This window comes from Macaca thibetana, chromosome 3, assembly GCF_024542745.1.
Source record: "Macaca thibetana thibetana isolate TM-01 chromosome 3, ASM2454274v1, whole genome shotgun sequence".
NCBI classification, from domain to species: Eukaryota; Metazoa; Chordata; class Mammalia; order Primates; family Cercopithecidae; genus Macaca; species Macaca thibetana.
Genome location: NC_065580.1, coordinates 152,739,738 through 152,757,318, shown reverse-complemented (window position 1 = coordinate 152,757,318; position 17,581 = coordinate 152,739,738). Strand labels below are relative to the sequence as shown.

Genomic DNA, 17,581 nt, shown 5'->3' with positions numbered 1-17,581 from the left:
CTCACTGGGAATGGTCCCTGGCTCTGGGGTCATATCCGGAGTGCTGGGGGAGGGGGCTGCAGAGGTCTTTGAGCAGGTGGTCCTGAGTCCCATTGTTGGGGGGTCTCACTCAGGCCCAGGTCCCCCTGCGACTCCTGTCCTGCCTGTCCCGCTCCCGCTGGCTATTCGGGATTTAAAGATAATCGCCAGTTTAAAGGAGACAGGTGCCCCCAACCCTCAGAAGGCACACATCCGTGCGAGTGTGCGGTCCCAGGTCTCTGGGGAGGGCGGGCCCGCAGGTGGGGTGTCTGGGCCTCGTCTTCCCTGGCCTGTCCTTGGCTCTGCGGACGCGGGACGCGGCGCGGGAGGCGCTCTCCGGACTGACTGACGCAGAGCGCTGCGGGCGGCTCCACTGCACCGCGCACGCGGCGCACGCTCAGGCGAGATGCGGACGGCCTCGCGGGGCCAGGGAGGCGGTGCTGCGCGGAGACACGGGTGACGCCGGGGTGCGGGCTGCTCCGAGCAGGTAGGTGCCCGCCGGGGGCAGGGCGAGGGCGCGAGCTCGGGCGCTGGGACGGAGGCGGCCGGCCAGGGAGCTTGTGAAGGTTGCAGTGGGGTGCAGGGGCGTAGGAGGGGTTCGGGGCGCTGGTGCAGGGCACGGCGGGGTGCAGGGGCGCAGATGGGGCTCGGGGCGCTGGTGCAGAGCGCGACGGGGTGCAGGAGCCCGGGTGGGGCTCAGGGCGCTGGTGCAGGGCACGGTGCGGTGCAGGGGCGCAGGAGGGGTTCAGGGCGCTGGTGCAGGGCACGGTGGGGTGCAGGGGCGTGGGTGGGGCTAGGGGTGCTGGTGCAGGGCGCGGTGGGGTGCAGGGGCGCAGGAGGGGTGCAGGGCGCTGGTGGAGGGCACGGCGGGGTGCAGGGGCGCGGGTGGGGCTCGGGGCGCTGGTGCAGGGCGCGGCGGGGTGCAGGGGCGCGGGTGGGGTTCGGGGCCACTGGTGCGGGGCGCGGTAGGTTGCAGCGGCTGGCGGGGTTCGGGGCGCTGGTGCAGGGGCACCGGTAGGGTTCGGGGCGCGGACTGGGGCGCCTAGTGTGTGCAGAGGCGCAGGGCTCTGACTCGGATCCGTGAGCAGTCCGCGAGACGCCTTGCCGCTGCGGCGACCCTGTCGGGCTGGCGCGAGGGGACCGGGAGATGAGGGACTCAGCCGTCCTCGGCCCCTGCCAGTCCGCCGGGACGGCAGGGCTCGCTTCCGGGACGCTTACTTCCTCTGTCCCAGCACCCGCCTCTGCCAGTCCAGTCTCCGAAGGACTGGCTTTCACGCGGGGATTTCAGAGGATGCCAGAGCAACCTCCAGAGAGGGCAGGGTGGCCACACGGTGTACCGAGGGAGTGCAGGGCGCGCCTGTCCCAGTCCTGCTGGTGCAGGAGGCCCGCCCTGCCCAGACAGAACCTTCCATTTCCCCAGGAATCTGCTGGGCTGGGCTAGGCTGGGCTGGCTGGGGGCGGCAGGCACACCAGGATCCTCTTGAGTTGCCTGGTCCTAGGCTCAGGTGCCAACGAGTCTTCCTGAATTCCGCCCAGGTGGGAGTGCTCTTCCCATCGCCACCCCTGGATGCAGGGCCCCCGGGGCTGAGGACGGGGTTGCTCAGTGGCTAACCCTGAAGGGCATGGAATGCTGCCCCAACCCAGGCTCCCTCAGGGGCTCCACTGCACCCCTTTCTCCTGGGAATACCTCTGTGCAGGGTTCGGGTTTGGAAATCCACCCTACATGGGGCCTTGCCCTTCCCAAGCCTGCTTCATGCATCTGTCTTCTGGAAGTTCGTTTCCTTCCTGAGTGCTCTCAACACTCACACCTGTGCCAGTTGCGTGTGGAGAATTTTAGCTGTGAACCAGGTGGCCCAAGCTGTCCTCAGGTGACCTGTGAGAAAGGGATTGAGAACCCCAGAGAGGGCTGGTTGGGCCCTTGGAAGGTCATTGCCAGGCCTGGGTTTCAGGGTTCTGCACCCCTGGGCTGAGGCACACGTCCTTTTGGGGACTGGGTCGAGCCAGTGGCCCCCCACAGCAGGCATCAGATGCTCACGGGGGCTCCTGGCTGCCTCCTGCAAAGTCTGGGGTGGTGTTGGAGCGGGTCTGACCTGCTCCCCAGGGCCTGCTTGCCGCTGGGATTAGAGGAACCTGCACAAGACTCCAGGGGCTGTGCTGAGGTGGGCAGCTGCCTGAAAGATGAGCGTGTGAACAGAACATGCTGGTCTTCCTTAGGGCAGAGAGTCCCTCACCGCGGACCCTCCCGTCTGATGCTGGGGCCTTTGTTTCTAGCATGGAGCCATCCTCATCCCATGCAGGGTGGACTACCTGCCTGGGGAGCCACCTGCAGTCCTGGGTCCTCTTGTGGGTGCGACTGCGAGCTCTCCAGAGCCGCCTCTTCCTCCTGCCACTGCGGACGTCTCTGTCCCTCTGCTTCCCTTGGAAGCTGGTTGTGAAGCCAGGCCAGTGGCTGCTGGGACAGCTCATGGCCCTGGAAAGGCTCCACTGGCACGCGGCACAACATCTGCTCTGAGAACGGCAGGAAAAGGCCGGGAAGGGCAAGTTAAGTTTAGTGGTGTGGCCAAGTGGCAAAGGGGAGGAGGGAGAGTGTGGGAGGTGGGGTGGCCTGAGAGTGCCTGCCCCAGGACAGCAGCCAGAAGCTCAGCCCCGAGCTCCCGGCACTGAGCTTCAAGCTCCGTGGCCTGCAAGAGGGGCTCAGTCACCTAATGTGATGAGGGGACGGCAGAGCAGTCTTGTCTGACAGTGACCGTCATGTGTAGTGGAGAGGACATGGTCAGAGATCGGGTTTCAGGGCAGGGATGAGTGGGGAATTGCAGTCAGATCTTTTGCCTCCAAGCAACCCTCCCGTTCACATTTTGGGGCAGTGGCTGGGGGTGACCATGGATGACCTCATGAGAACCGCATTGTGGGTGCCAGGGGCTCAGGGAGACCCTGCAGGGCTTGAACTCGCTTATGTTTCTCATTTGTAAAGGGAGGGCAGTCATCTGGTGGCTTCCTATGGCCTCAGTGATGAAGGCCACATCAGAGCCAGGGAGAAAGGACATGAGAGAATAAGATTCCTTTGAATTATTGTCTGTGTCCTGGAGTGGAGAGATGTGGTACCCCCCAAAACTTCCTTTCTAGGCTGGGCACGGTGGCTCACACCTGTAATGCCAGCACTTTGGGAGGCGGAGGTGGGTGGATTGCCTGAGGTCAGGAGTTCGAGACCAACCTGACGAACATGGGGAAACCCTTTTGCTACTAAATACAAACAAAATTAGTGGGGCATGGTGATGGGTGCCCATAATCCCAGCTACAGGGGAGGCTGAAGCAGGAGAATCACTTGAACCTGGGAGACGGAGGTTGCAGTGAGCCAAGATCGTGTCACTGCACTCCAGCCTGGGCGACAGAGTGAGACTGTCTCAAAAATCAACAACAAGAAACTTCCTTTGTGGACAGTGGGGGCTATTTTTTTTTATTTTTGGAATATGAAAGTAGTGACTGGTGTCTGGAAGCAGGAGCTGTGCACGGTTGCGAAACCACGTCGCCGGCAGCCGGCGCTGGCCACGGAGACTTCTCAGTGCAGCCGGGGGGCGGGGGCTGCACCCGTGGGGAAGGGAGCTCTGTCTCTGGCCCTGCAGTGACCTGAGGTTGTTACCATTATGAATGGGCACTGGGACCCCTGCATGTGCATGTACTGCCCCAGAGTGTCCAGGGGCCCCAGCCAAGGGACAGAGCTCAGGCAGCCGGGAAGACGTGCAGGCTGATGAAGAGAACCGGATGAGGGCTTCACGTGAGGAAGCATGTGGCCTTCTCAGAACACCAGCCTCATCTTCCTGTCTCTGATCTATTTCAGCAACCACCCCGTGTGTTTCTAGAACCCCCAGTGTAGTGAGCTGGAGGGAGGACTGTCCTGAGGGCAGCAGTCCTGGTTGCAGCTGGCGTGGAGGTCCCAGGATGGAGCCCTCGGCCCTGAGGAAAGCTGGCTCCGAGCAGGAGGAGGGCTTTGTGGAGCCGCCCAGGAGGGTCGCTGACCTGGGGATGGTCTCCAATCTCCGGCGCAGCAACAGCAGCCTCTTCAAGGGCTGGAGGCCGCAGTGCCCCTTCGGCAATGACAAGGTGAGCTTTCTGCCGGTCAGCCTGCAGCTGGCACGTGGCCGCGGAGGTCACTGTTGGGCACGTTGCAGCTTGAGGCTGTGACGATGGGGGTGGGCAAGGGTCTGCTGACCTTAGGGGCTCCCACCCAGCCATGCCCTTGGGAAAACACAACTGGGGAGGGTGATGTGTGGCTGGCCTTTCTGGCCTTCCCTGCGTTGCACAATCATTTCCCATGGTTGGTCTGATTGGGAAATCACTGGGTTAACTCAAAAATGTTGCGCTAGAGTCCTGGCAACCTGTTACCCATGCTTACCTTGTTGCATAATGATTTCACATCCTTTGTCTGATTGGGAGGGCCTGGGCCTGGGCTAGCTTTCCCCCAAGTCCTGGATACAAAGATGCAAGTGTGTTGAAAGCACATGGAATCTTGCAGTCCCCCTGCCAGCCAGGCAGGAGGGTAGCTGCCCTTTTCCCAATGGTGCCAGATCCAGGTCCCCAGATTCCCAGCCTCCACGTTTTCCACCACACCACGTTGTTCCCAAGGAAGGTGGTGATGCTGTATAAACTAAAGCGCGCACATTCAAATCGGTCCCAAGTGGAAATGATTTCTTAGATTCATTCCTCCCTCCTGAATCCCCACCTGAGAGTCTCGGCAAGGTGCTTCTAATCTTCGGCTCGGGGTCACGCAGGCTTCCTTCCTTCAAACAAGTAGTGTGGAAGCGCCTCAAGGAGCACGGATGTGTCTCCGGGGGGCTGGGGGGTGCTCTTTTGAACGTCGGAGGATCTCAACACACCCTCTTTACCTCCAGCAAGAAAGCCTCAGTTCGTGGATTCCTGAGAACATCAAGAAGAAAGAATGCGTGTACTTTGTGGAAAGTTCCAAACTGTCTGATGCTGGGTGAGTGACGAGACTTGTGTGTAAGGCCTTTGACTTCTTCCATTCTGATCCCACATGGAATAGCTGATGAGGCCAAGACCCCTCAGGGCCTCGGTGAAAGGCCAGTGGAGATACCTCTGTGTCTGTCCGAGGCTTAGAGTCCATAGAGCACTTCCACCTTACCCCCCAAGCCTCCTGTGGGGGACAGTTGACCCTCATCCTGCCTCGCAGGTGCGGGGACCAAGGTGCAGAGTTTAGGTGACTTGTTCGGGGTTATCATGGCGCTATTGTGTGGTGAGGCTCAGTGGTTTGAACACAGGTGCATCCTCTAATCCTCTCATTTCCACACCTGCCCCCACCCCAAAAGAGAGAGTCCCAGGGTCCAGGAACTAGAAGGGCCTCAGGGAGAGTCCACGGCCAGCAGACAGCCCCCCTGCACAGCTTGCCAAAGTCAGAGGCCCGACTTACCCCCAGGCCCCACAGAGCCCCCTTTACCCCTTCTCCCCACAGAGCCCACGACTCAGGTGTGGCCAAGACCCCCTCACAGGTAACATGGCCACTGTCTCTGAGCGGCTGGATATGGCCCTCCTGAGCCGATGGTGCTCCCCACAGTTGGCACCCCTTTAGGCACCAACAGAGTGTTGATTTGTGTTTGTGTGCCCTCCCCCAGCCACACCCATTTCATGCTCTTCCACAAATGGGCCACACGCTTTCTCCTTTGACTCCTTCATTGCCTGGTGAGCTCCTACTTATCCCTCAAGGCCTATTGCAGATGCTGCCTCTGCCATGCAGCCTGCCTTGACTATACAGCCTCTACCAGGAAGTGAGCTTCCCTCCCACCACACCGCGTGTCTCTCTCTGATCCCAGCTGTCGTGCTGTAGCTGTGCGCCTTTGTGTTCATCTTTCTTGCTAGATGCTGAGTTTTGGGCGGCTGGGACCAAAGCAGAATGTTATATTAATTCCCAGAGAGTGGACTTTAGCTCATATTTACTGAATATGGGGAGGGAGGAGCATCCTGTGCATGGGAAACAGAGGAAGGTTGTGCTGCCCCAGGGTGGCCCCTCCTTGGATAAGGGCCCCATTTCTCCCTGGGCAGTAATAGGAGCAGACGCTGAGGCAGCGAAAGTAGCCGGTAATCTCTAGCGTACATGGTACATCATCAGAGTTTCACGGTCACCAGTAAAACAGCTGTCCCTCGGCATCCCTGGGGAATTGTTCCCGGGCACCCACAGATATCAAAATCCCATATCTCAGTCCCAAAATCTCATATCAAGTCACTGATATGAGACGGTGTGGTATTTGCATATAAACTACATATATCCTTCAGCATACTTTAAATCATCTCTAGATTACTCATAATACCTGATACAATGTAGATGTTATAAAAATAGTTATACTGCATTTAAAAAATTTGTATTTTTGTTGTTGTGTGGGTTTTTTTTTTTTTTTTTTTTTTTTTTTTTTTTTGAGACAGAGTCTTTCTCTGTCACTCAGCCTGGAGTGCGGTGGCACAATCTTGGCTCACTGCAACCTCTGCCTCCTGGGTCCAAGGGATTCTCCTGCCTCAGCTTCCCCAGTAGCTGAGATTACAAGCATGCGCCACCACATCTGGCTAATTTTTGTATTTTTAGTAGAGATGGGGTTTCACCATGTTGGCCAGGCTGGTCTTGAACTCCTGACCTCAAGTGATTCACCTGCCTCGGCCTCCCAAAGTGCTGGGATTACAGGCGTGAGCCACCGTGCCTGGCCAATGTGTTGTTACTTTATTTTATATTTTTTGAGACGGAGTCTCGCTCTGTCTACCAGGCTGGAGTGCAGTGGTTCGATCTCAGCTCACTGCAACCTCCGCCTCCCGGAGCTGCTGGTTGGCATTTTTTTTTTTTTTTTGAGATGGGGTCTCGCTCTGTCACCCAGGCTGGAGTGCAGTGGCACAATCTCGGCTCACTGTAACCTTTGTCTCCCAGGTTCACGCGATTCACCATGTTGGCCAGGCTGGTCTGGAACTCCTGACCTCAGGTGATCCACCAGCCTTGGCCTCCCAAAGTGCTGAGATTAAGGGCATGAGCCACTGCGCTTGGCTGGTTGGCTATTTTTATGGTTATTTTTGGATCATGTGCTAAACAAGGGTGGATTATTCATGAGTTTTCTGGGAAAGGGGTGGGGATTTCCCAGAACTGATTTCTTCTTCCTTTCAGATCATCTAGGGTATTTCTGACATTGCCATGGCATCTGTAAACTGTCATGGCGCTGGTGGGAGTGTCTCTTATATGCTAATATATTATAATTAGCATGTAATAGAGGATAACCAGAGCCCACTGTTGTCGCCATCTTGGTTTTGGTGGGTTTTAGCCAGTGTGTTGCATCCTGTTTTATGAGCAAGGTCTTTGTGACCTGTGTCTTGTGCCAACCTCCTGTCTCATCCTGTGAGTTAGAATGCCTTAACTGTCTGGGAATGCAGCCCAGTAGGTCTTAGCCTCATTTCACCCAGTGCCTATTCAAGATGGACTCACTCTGGTTTTGTGAGTGAATGCCAGAGTGAATGCCGCTGACACCCTGACCTGCTGTGTCCTGAGAAGCCTAGGTGAGGCCCCGTGGGTCTGGGGCCTTTGCTGGTCAGCTCTGCGTGCTTCTCACATGGAAGTGGGAACCCTTGGGGCAGCAGGGCCCAGAGAGGAAGGGGTGCTGACCTGGATCAGAGGTAAGCAGGACAGACTTGCTTCTGGAGGTCCCCAAAGCCATCCCCCATGATCAGGGGTTTGCTAGGACTCCCAGCTGTGCACACAGCTAAGGTTTATCATGGTGAAGGCCTATGTGATAGGCTTAGCAAAGGAGAAAGACACAGATCCAGTCTGGAAACTCTGAGCGCAGGCTGCTGCCGCTCTCCTGTGTGGGCGCCACGCGTGCTCCTTCCTCCAGCCGAGAAGAATGCGGCAACCTGCAAAGCCCATTCGAGGCTCAGAGCCCAGGGCATGCGTCCTGCGCTGGCTACGTGGGCCCCTCTGCATGGCAACCACCCAAATCCCAGACTCCCAGCAGGAAAGCAGCTGTTCATAAACCCATTGAAGGAACAGTCCAGGCCCAGCAAAGCACTCCTAGCAGTCGGGGACGGGGAGACGCTCCAAAAGCCCCGTTCCCAGACACCACCTTGAAAGCAGGCCCCTTTGAGAAGGCAGCTGCAGATCTGCCATGCTGAGACTGTCCCGCACAGAAGCCTCTCTCATCTCACCAACCACGGTGGTCACTGCAGTGGGAAGAGGGGCCAGGTGTGTTCCGGCCTGTTCCTTCCTGAGGAGGGGATGGAATGTCCCTCCTTTTTGTGGAAAGACCAGGGCGGAATGAGTGGTGAGCATCCTCCGCCACAAACACAGCTTTCGAAGCAGATTTATTTATACCACTTACATGTTTGCATTAAGCATGGTAGGGTCTTTCCACCCCACTCGTTCAGACCTAGAGGCCCTCAACACCTGCCCGGGTAATCCCACTGCTTAGCCCCACGTCCTGGTAATCCTCCTCAGCTCTGCACAGACTCATCTTGTGTCCGTTTCTGCTCTGGACACCCCCGTCCAGACCTTTGTGCTCACATTTTGCCACCATGGATCTCATGACCTTGGGCACATGGCTTCTCTTCCCTGGGCCGCCAGTCATCATCCTCATCTATGAAGCGCAGAGACTGGAGGGGATGCCTCAGAATTCAGATGTACATGCGGGGGGTCGGGGGGTGGGGGTAGGCAGGGAGCCCCCCTCAGGTGGAAGGAAGGAGCCCAGGTTGGAGAGAGTGCACCTCCAAGAGCTCTCATTTCCCGTGGGGTGCCACGGGTGGTGTCCTGTTTACGCCTATCTGGGCCGAGTTCCGAGCAAGCTCTCTGATGAGGTAATTTCTGGGTCAGTGGCCGCAATGCAGTTTCCAGAATCACATCAGGCTTGCAAACACCATGCAGGTTTAAGTTCCAGTCTCATCAGAGGTGATGGTTCAAGGAGAAGAGGGACAGGAGGTAGCTTGCGATAGGCTGTTAGGAACATACAAGAACATTTGGAGCACGACTGGGGAGAGCTGAGGTCCTTGTCCAGGGAACTCCTTTCCCCAACTCGGACCCCAGGTCTCTCATCTGTAAACTGTGGAGGTCACATTGTGTCTGGAGTTGGTTCCTTCTGGTGGGTTCTTAGTCTCACTGACTTCAAGAATGAAGCCGTGGACCTTTGCGGTGAGTGTTACAGCTCTCAAGGGTGGCATGGATCCAAAGAGTGAGCAGCAGCCACATTTATTGTGAAGAGTGAAAGAATAAAGATTCCACAGCAAGAAAGGTGCACCTGAGCAGGTTGCGGCTGCTGGCTGGGCGTGGGGCGGAGGCTGGCCAGCTTTTATTCCCTTGTTTGTCCCCGCCCATGTCCTGCTGATTGGTCCATTTTACAGAGTGCTGATTGGTCCATTTTACAGAGCACCCATTGGTCCATTTTACAGTGTGCTGATTGGCATATTTTGCAATCCTCTTGTAAGTCAGAAAAGCTCTCTAAGTCTGCCCCCGACCCAGAAATCCAGCTGGCTTCACCTCTGACATCAGGTGCTGGCAAGATGCCCGCAAGTCTGTGGTGCCTTGAGTGTGACCTTAGGGGTTTGTATGGTTTTGTAGGGTGCACATCCGGGAGGAATTATTTTTCCTATTTTAATGATTGAGAAACTGAGTGTAGAAACGTCCACGATCACACAGTCAATACGTGGCGGGGAAACCCGTTTCCTTTCTTACTGCTCAGTGGTCTTTCCCCTGTGCCATCTGGTTCAGGTTTCATCTGGTTTTAGAGGTTTTTTGTTTGTTTGTTTTCCTGTCTCATCTTTTTTTTTTTTTTTTTTTTTTTTTTTTTTTTGAGACGGAGCCTCACTCTGTCTCCTAGGCTGGAGTGCAATGGCCCTATCTCGGCTCACTGCAACCTCCGCCTCTTGGGTTCAAGCGATTCTCCTGACTCAGCCTCCAAGCAGCTGGGATTACAGGTGCACACCACCACGCCTGGCTAATTTTTGTATTTTTAGTAGAGACAGGGTTTCACCATATTAGCCAGGCTAGTCTTGAACTCCTGACCTTGTGATCTGCCCGCCTCAGCCTCCCAAAGTGTTGAGATTACAGGCGTGAGCCACCACACCCGGCCTAATCTGTACTTTTCTAGGTTATTTGTTACTAGCAAAACATCGGAATCTAAAAATATTTGTGGATTTCCAATTAAATAAGTTATAAAGAACACATAAATGTATATTTTCTTGCCCTGAAACACCAATGAATTGCAGTAAAGGAACAAAAAGACTTCAACCTACAAAGAAAAAAGAGGAAAGGTAGCAGTTGAAGAAAGAGATTGCTGCATTCTTGCCAGAGGAAGGGGAGGAGGCAGAGCAGCAGGTCCTGGAGGCTTGCGATTCCGGCAGCTCCCGCAGTCCCCGGGCGAGGGGAGGAGGTGGAAGACCTTGGGCGAGGTGCTAGCCCCATGTCATCTGCTCGGAGCCTCCATTTGTGTGTGTTTTTAACTTTTTATTTTGAAATATGGATGTACAGAAGTTCCAAAGATACTACAGATAGGCCCCACAGTTCCACCTGTGACTACATTCTGCATAACCGTAGTACAGTACCCAAGCCAGGAATTCAAGCTGGTAGAATGTGTGTGTTTAGTTTTATGTCTTTTTTTTTTTTTTTTTTTTTTTTTTTTTTTTTTTTTTTTTTTTGAGACGGAGTCTCGCTCTGCTGCCCAGGTTGGAGTGCAGTGGCACCACACCAGCTCACTGCAATCTCTGCCTCCTGGGTTCAAGCGATTCTCCTGCCTCAGCCTCCTGAGTAGCTGGGACTACAGGTGAGCGCTACCACACCCAGCTAATGTTTATATTTTTAGTAGAGATGGGGTTTCACTATGTTGGTCAGGCTGGTCTCGGACTCCGGACCTCAAGTGATCTGTCTGCCTCAGCCTCCCAAAGTGCTGGGATTACAGGTGTGAGCCACCGTGCCTGGCCTTGTGTCATTTTTCCCATGTTTATTTGTGTAACTACCACCATGGTCGACACAGCACTAACCGTCTCCACCGAGCTCCTCCTGTACTTCCTCCGTATGGTCAACTCACCTTCTCCCCCATCATCCCTGAACCCTGCAACCACCAATCTTTCTTCATGCCGATCATTGTGTCATTTTGAGACTGTTACATCAATGGAATCATACGCTACATGACTCATGTCCTTTCCCCTCAGCACAGCGCGCTTGATATCCAAGTTGCTGCTTGTGTCAATATTATTATTATTATTTGAGATGGAATCTCATTCTGTTGCCCAGGCTGGAGTGCAATGGCACAATCTCAGCTCACTGCAACCTCCGCCTCCCGGAGACTGGAAGTAGCTGGGACTACAGGCACGTGCAACCACGCCTGGCTAATTTTTGTATTTTTAGTAGAGATGGGCTCACCATGTTGGCCAGGATGGCTTTGAACTCCTGACCTCAAGTGATCCGCTCACCTTGGCCTCCCATGTGCTGGGATTACAGGTGTAAGCCACCACGCTCAGCCTTGTGTCAATATTATTTAACTGCTGAATATTCCTGTCCCTTTCACCTTGCCTGTGTCATTACACTTCAAGTGAGAATTTGGTAGACATCAAATAATTGGGACCCATTTTTTTTTTAAATCCATTCTGTCAATCTGTTTTTTAATTGTTGTATTTAGAAAATTTATATTTAGTGTAATTATTGGTATGTTAGAGCGTACGTCTGCCATTTTATTTTTTGTTTTCTGTTCTTTTTTTTTTTGCCTTCTTATAGGTTACTTGAACATTTTTTAGAATTCTATTTTGATTATTCATTTTTTTTTTTTTTTTTTTTTTTTGAGACAGAGTCTCACTCTGTTGCCTAGGCTGGAGTGCAATGGCATGATCTCAGCTCACTACACCCTCCACCTCGCTGGGCTCAGGTGATCCTCCCACCTCAGTCTCCTGAGTAGCTGGGACTACAGGCATGCACCACCATGCCCGGTTAATTTTTGTATTTTTGGTAGAGACAAGGTTTTGCCATGTTGCCCAGGCTGGTCTCAAACTCCTGCGCTCAAGCAATCTGCCCACCTTGGCCTCCCAAAGTGTTGGGATTACAGGCGTGAGCCACTGCTTACACCATACTATTTTTGAGTGTATCTTCTTGTATCACTTTTTTTTTTTAAAAAAGGGGTTGCTCTAGGTAGTATATTATATAATAAGCTTATTGCAATCTACTGACGTTGACATTTTACCAGTTTGAGTGAAGTATAGAAACATTATCTCCTTTTACATCTGTGTCCCCTTCTTAATCTATAATTGCTTGAAATATTTCTTCTACATGTATTGAAAACCATGTCAGATAGTGTTATAATTTTTGCTTCAGCCATCAAACATCAGTTACGAAATTCGAGAGGTTACTCTTTTTGTTATTCTTTCTTCCTTTCAGATATTCCAAAATTCCTTCTTGTTTCCTTTCTGTTTAAGAGAACGTCCTTTAGCCATTCTTTTAGGGTGTGTCTGCTGGTGACAAATTCCTTAACCTTCCTTCAATGAAGAAGGTCCCAACTTCCTGTCACTTCTGAGGTTTTTTTTTTTTTTTTTTTTTTTTTTTTTTGAGAAGGAGTCTCCCACTGTTGCCCAGACTGGAGTGAGTGCAGTGGTCTGATCTCGGCTCACCGCAACCTCCACCACCTGGGTTCAATCGATTCTCCTGCCTCAGCCTCCTGAGTGGCTGGGATTACAGGCGGCCGCCACCATGCCCAGCTAATTTTTTGGATTTTAGTAGAGACAGGGTTTCACCATGTTGGCCATGTTGGTCTCGAACTCCTGATCTCATGATGCACTCGCCTCAGCTTCCCAAAGGGCTGGGATTATAGGTGTGAACCACTGCACCTGGCCGCTTCTAAGATTTTTTATTTGTTTTTAGTTTTCGGAAGTTTAACTGTTATGTGTCTTAGCATGTATCTCTTTGGGTTTATCCTGTCTGGTGTTCACTCAGATTGTGGAGTGTGTAGGTTTATGTCTTTTTTGTCAAATATGGGAAATTTTGACCATACTTCTTTACATACATTTTCAGGATCACTGTCTTTTTCTTTTCCTTCGGGAACTCTGAACATGAATGTATGATTTTTTGTTACAGTGCTGCAGGTCCCAGAGGTTCTGTTTACTTTGTTGTTGTTTGTTTGTTTTCTCTCTGTTGTTCTTATTGGGCAATTTCTACTGTTCTGTCTTCCTGCTCCCGGCTTCTTTCCTCTGTGTCCTCCATCCTGCTGTTGGGTCCATCCATTGAGTTTTTATTTCAGTTACTGCATTTTTCAGTTCTAAAATTTGCATTTGGTATATCTTCCCTTTCTTTACTGGAAATTTATGTTTTTTTCATTTGTTTTGAGCATGTTCATGATTGCTTGTTGAAGCATTTCTAATGTGGCTGCTTTAAAATCATTTTCAGATAACTCGAACATCTGTGTCATCTTGGTGTTGGTGGCTGTCAGCCGTCTTTTCTCATCCTGGTTGAGATTTTCCTGGCTCTTGGTACAACTAATGATGTTTGATTGAAACCTTGATAGTTTAGATTTTGTGTTAAGAGACTCAAGATCTTGAGTTTTAGCTGGTCCCCTTGACATGTCTATGGTGAAGGAAGGAGTCCCCGCCGTCAGTGCCCCATGAAGGGTGAAGTCAAAGCCCCCTGCAGCCTCCACTGATCCACTGACACTTCCTGGGGAGGCTTCTTGTTACTGCTGAGGGTGAGAAGAGTTCCAGCCCACCATTAGGCCTCTGCTGCCTCCCCCATGGCTGGAAGGGGCAGGTGCCCTGTTTTTGCTGGGTGGGGGAAGGTTGCAGCTTTCCACTGGACCTCCTTCGATGCCTCCACAGGGAGCAGGAAGGGCACCACACTCCCTGGGTGACTGGTGCTGTGTCTTTGCAGGAAGGTGGTGTGTCAGTGTGGCTACACGCGTGAGCAGCACCTGGAGGAGGCTACCAAGCCCGACACCTTCCAGGGCACATGGTGGGACCCAAAGAAACATGTCCAGGAGATGCCAACAGATGCCTTCGGTGACATCGTCTTCACGGGCCTGAGCCAGGAGGTGAAGAAGGTTGGTTTCCATCACTCTTGCTCTGAATTGTGGGTGGAGCTGCATATCCCCACAGTGACACGTGGTGGTTGGCATTTCCTGGGGCAAGAGCAGGAGGCTGGCAAAGATCCAGGGTGCATAGAGCCCACTGCACAGCAAAGGAGGGGGTGGGGAGGGGCTCTGCAAGGCAAGCAGGAGATGCATCCCACTCTCGGAGTGCTTGGTCATCTGCAAAGCAGTGTGGGGCACAGTGAGCTTTCTAGGAAGGTGCAAGCCGGGAGTGGTGAGTGAATTCTGGCTGGGTGGCCCTGGGTAGCATTTGTCAGGGCCTGCGGGCAAGTAGGGAGGAAAGAGAGGGATGCAGGACACAGACACACTCAGGGTGTGCTTGGGGAATGGCAGGAAGGGTGTGGAGAGGGAGGGAAAAGCAGGGGGAAGGGGCCCAGGATGGCAGGGAGGCCCATATGGCAAGTCTGGAACCAAAGGCGAGAGTCCTTGCGAGGAGGCTGGGCCAGGCACAGCGTGATCCAGGCTGAGCCTGGCCTGCAGGAGAGCGCTGTGAGGGTGCAGACTGCTGGAGGGAGGCCCAGGCGCAGGGCTGGGTTCTCTCATGCACAACTTCACTGTGGTCCCTGTAGGACCAGCCATCTCTGACCAATTCTTAGGCGCCATCCCAGGCCTGTGGAGTCAGAGACTTGGCCCCTTGTGTGTTGACCAGCCTTCTGGAGGGTTCTGAGACAGCGATTGGGTGCCACTCTCCTGGGAGGGGGTGGCACTGATCTCTGTGCTGGGGTCTGGAGCCCTGAATCTGGTACCCGCCGAGTGTGACCTGTCCACTCGATGCATGATGACGCCATGAGGTGACCAAAGAGGTTGAGTGGGGCAGGTCTCGGAGACGGGGTCGTGTGGCCCCAGGCTTCCTGGCTGGCCCAGCCCCTGAGCCACCCTGTGTCACCATCACATGTGGGTGTTCTCCAGGCCCCTGGGCCCCTCTGTCTCTGTGGTTATGGGAACAGTCCCGTTGTCGGGTTTCAGATGAGGGATTGAGGTATGGGCAGACCCCACCCGTTGCCTAAGGCCATGGTGGCAGTGCCAGTGGGGGGTTTGAGTCCAGCTGCGTCTGAGCCCGGAGTTCTGGCCGCATCCCTCCCCCACTCCCCGACTTCTCCCAGCCCTGCAGCTGCCGACAGGGGCAGGTGGTGTGAGGGAAAAACGCCTGTGGCCTGACAGTGAGTGACAGCTGGGACACAGACCCTGTGGTGCAGCAGGTCTGCCTCGAAGCCCAGGAGTGTCCACCATGCAGGCCACAGCCCTGCTCCTCCCAGGGAGACCAGCACCTCCAGATGCCTGGTGGACCCGGTGGGGCCCACGTTCTGATGGTGACAGGCACCGTGGTTGTGGGTTAACTGGACCTTCTTTAGTGACAATGCTACCACATGTTTGTTTTAAGGGCACCTCATGGCATTTCTGGATTTCACCCATCACCTTTGTGTCTCTGGTGGGCCAATCCCGGTGGGGGTTGCAGGCCCAGCTGGGTCTCTTCAGACATGGCCCACCTAGCGGAACAGGGAAAGTCCACTGTGTACTTGTGAGGGTCTCCTGGAGCACAAGGGGCCAGAGTGATGACAGAGCCTGGGAGAGCCATGTTCAGACGGGAGGTACAGGAAGCTGGGCCCCCTGAATCCCCAGGATGGGCCAGGGCACAGGGGCCACAGAGCAGAGGGGACAGGAAAGGGGACAGGAGAGGGGCAGTGCTGGGCGCACAAGGACAGGAGGGCAGAGACCCCAGTGCAGGAGATGGTTAGGCCCTGGGAAGGCAGGGCCCAGGCGCTAGGGTGGGAATTAGAGTCTGCTGGTGCGTGTCTGAGAGGCGCTCCCAAAATCGAGAGGAAGAGGAAAAAGTGGGTGCCGTGGGGGCATGAGGGCCAGGGGAGGTCTGCTGAGGGCATTTCTGGTCCCCAAGGGACGGCCTGTTGCTCCCGGCTTGGGCCTCTCTGCCTCCCTCTTCTCTCATGATCCGCGCCTTGCCCACACGGGGACCCCTTTACTGGGTCTGAGCCGGAAAGGTGTGCGGTGTCTGCCGCCCACTGGGGCCTCTCCGTGTGGCCTGTGTGTGTTGGTGCTGTCCCTGCCCACTGATACACAGGTTCCCTCCACCATCTTCCCTGTCCCGCAGTATGTTAGAGTCTCCCAGGACACGCCCTCCAGCACGATCTACCACCTCATGACCCAGCACTGGGGGCTGGACGTCCCCAACCTCCTGATCTCAGTGACCGGGGGGGCCAAGAACTTCAACATGAAGCCGCGGCTGAAGAGCATTTTCCGCAGAGGCCTGGTCAAGGTGGCTCAGACCACAGGTAATTCGGAGGCTGGAGGGACACGAGGCCCCGGCGGGTGGGCGGGGTGGGCTGTGGGGGCTGTGCCGGGGCAGTCAGGGCCATCAGGATCCAAAAAGTCCCTAGGAGCCGCCGAGGCCGTGCCCCAGCCTGAGTCGGACCTGTACACCCCTCACCTGGGCACAGCTGCTCCCTGACACCCGGCGCTGCCCCTGGCTTGCCCGTGGGCTGGAGATGGCTCAGTGTGTGGCCCTGCTTGTGCCCAGGGCCAAGCAGAGATGAAAACCTCAGTGGCCTGGGAACCTCGGTGGCCTGGGTGCACGGCTGGGGCCAGCGTTGCGGGACAGTTGTAGGGGGCCAGCGAGAGTTCCCGGTCATCACATTTTCCATGATCACTTTTTTCCATCAGCATCAGGCAAGGAGCATTATTATTTCCATCTTTTCACTTGAGGCAACTGCCTGGTTGGAGTCAAATCACCTCCCAAGTTTGCACCACCAGTGAGAGCCAGGCAGGGACCCAGTCCTGGTGGATGGTGTGAGATCCCAGGGGCTGTGACCTGGTGCCCTGCCCTACCCTGATTCCATTGTGGAGGGGACCCCAAGTCCTCGAGGCTCCCCGGGCCTCTCTGGAGGGGACTGGGTGAATAGTGAAGCCCTGAGGTGATTACTTGGCAATGTTGGGTCCAGATGGGTCTGGGGTCACCTCGCTTTTCCTGGGGTGTGGTCTTTGCTTCCAAGTGGAGTCATAACTGAGCCTGACTTGGCCTGCGCGGCTCAGAGTCCTCGGTTTGTCTGCCTGGTGACCGTGAAGCATGGCTGCATCTTTTGACCTGTGAGCCCCACAGCCCTGCTTGTAAAATGACCAGACCTTTTCTCAGTCTGGTCATGTGGGACTAGGTTTAACGCAGGTCACTGTCCCACAAGCACTTTCTGATGCTTCGCCCTCTCAAATAACGCCATGGATTTCTTCGGGTCTCACCCGCTCCAGGTCTTCATGTTGCATTTTTTTAGCTTTCAGTATCAGTGACCTTGCCGTCTGCTTCCTGGCCCAAAGCTAGTACCAGCTTTTCAACTGTTATCTCCATCTCCATCTCCATCTCCATCCATTTATTTTTGAGACAGGGTCTCGCTCTGTTCCCCAGGCTCGAGTACAGCAGCACGATTTCAGCTTACTGCAGCCTAGACCTCTTGGGCTCAGGTGATCCTCCTGCC

General features: G+C 54.6%; 2 protein-coding genes across 3 annotated transcripts in view; one reads left to right on the top strand and one right to left on the bottom strand.

Annotated features, from left to right (window-relative positions):
* Positions 1 to 17,581, bottom strand: part of CFAP410 (cilia and flagella associated protein 410) — a 413,721-nt gene that overhangs the window by 16,669 nt on the left and 379,471 nt on the right. The window lies entirely within an intron of this gene.
* Positions 1 to 17,581, top strand: part of TRPM2 (transient receptor potential cation channel subfamily M member 2) — a 165,266-nt gene that overhangs the window by 82,355 nt on the left and 65,330 nt on the right. Inside the window, exons 2-7 of one of the 2 annotated variants that reach the window (XM_050784399.1) lie at positions 481 to 505; positions 2,290 to 2,560; positions 3,854 to 4,116; positions 4,905 to 4,993; positions 13,886 to 14,054; positions 16,210 to 16,390. In XM_050784399.1, coding sequence (XP_050640356.1) covers positions 3,955 to 4,116; positions 4,905 to 4,993; positions 13,886 to 14,054; positions 16,210 to 16,390 — 601 coding nt within the window. In that variant the 5' untranslated portion in view covers positions 481 to 505; positions 2,290 to 2,560; positions 3,854 to 3,954. Of the gene's footprint in view, positions 1 to 480; positions 506 to 2,289; positions 2,561 to 3,853; positions 4,117 to 4,904; positions 4,994 to 13,885; positions 14,055 to 16,209; positions 16,391 to 17,581 lie in introns of those variants that run through there. The other variant, XM_050784398.1, reaches the window with a different exon arrangement.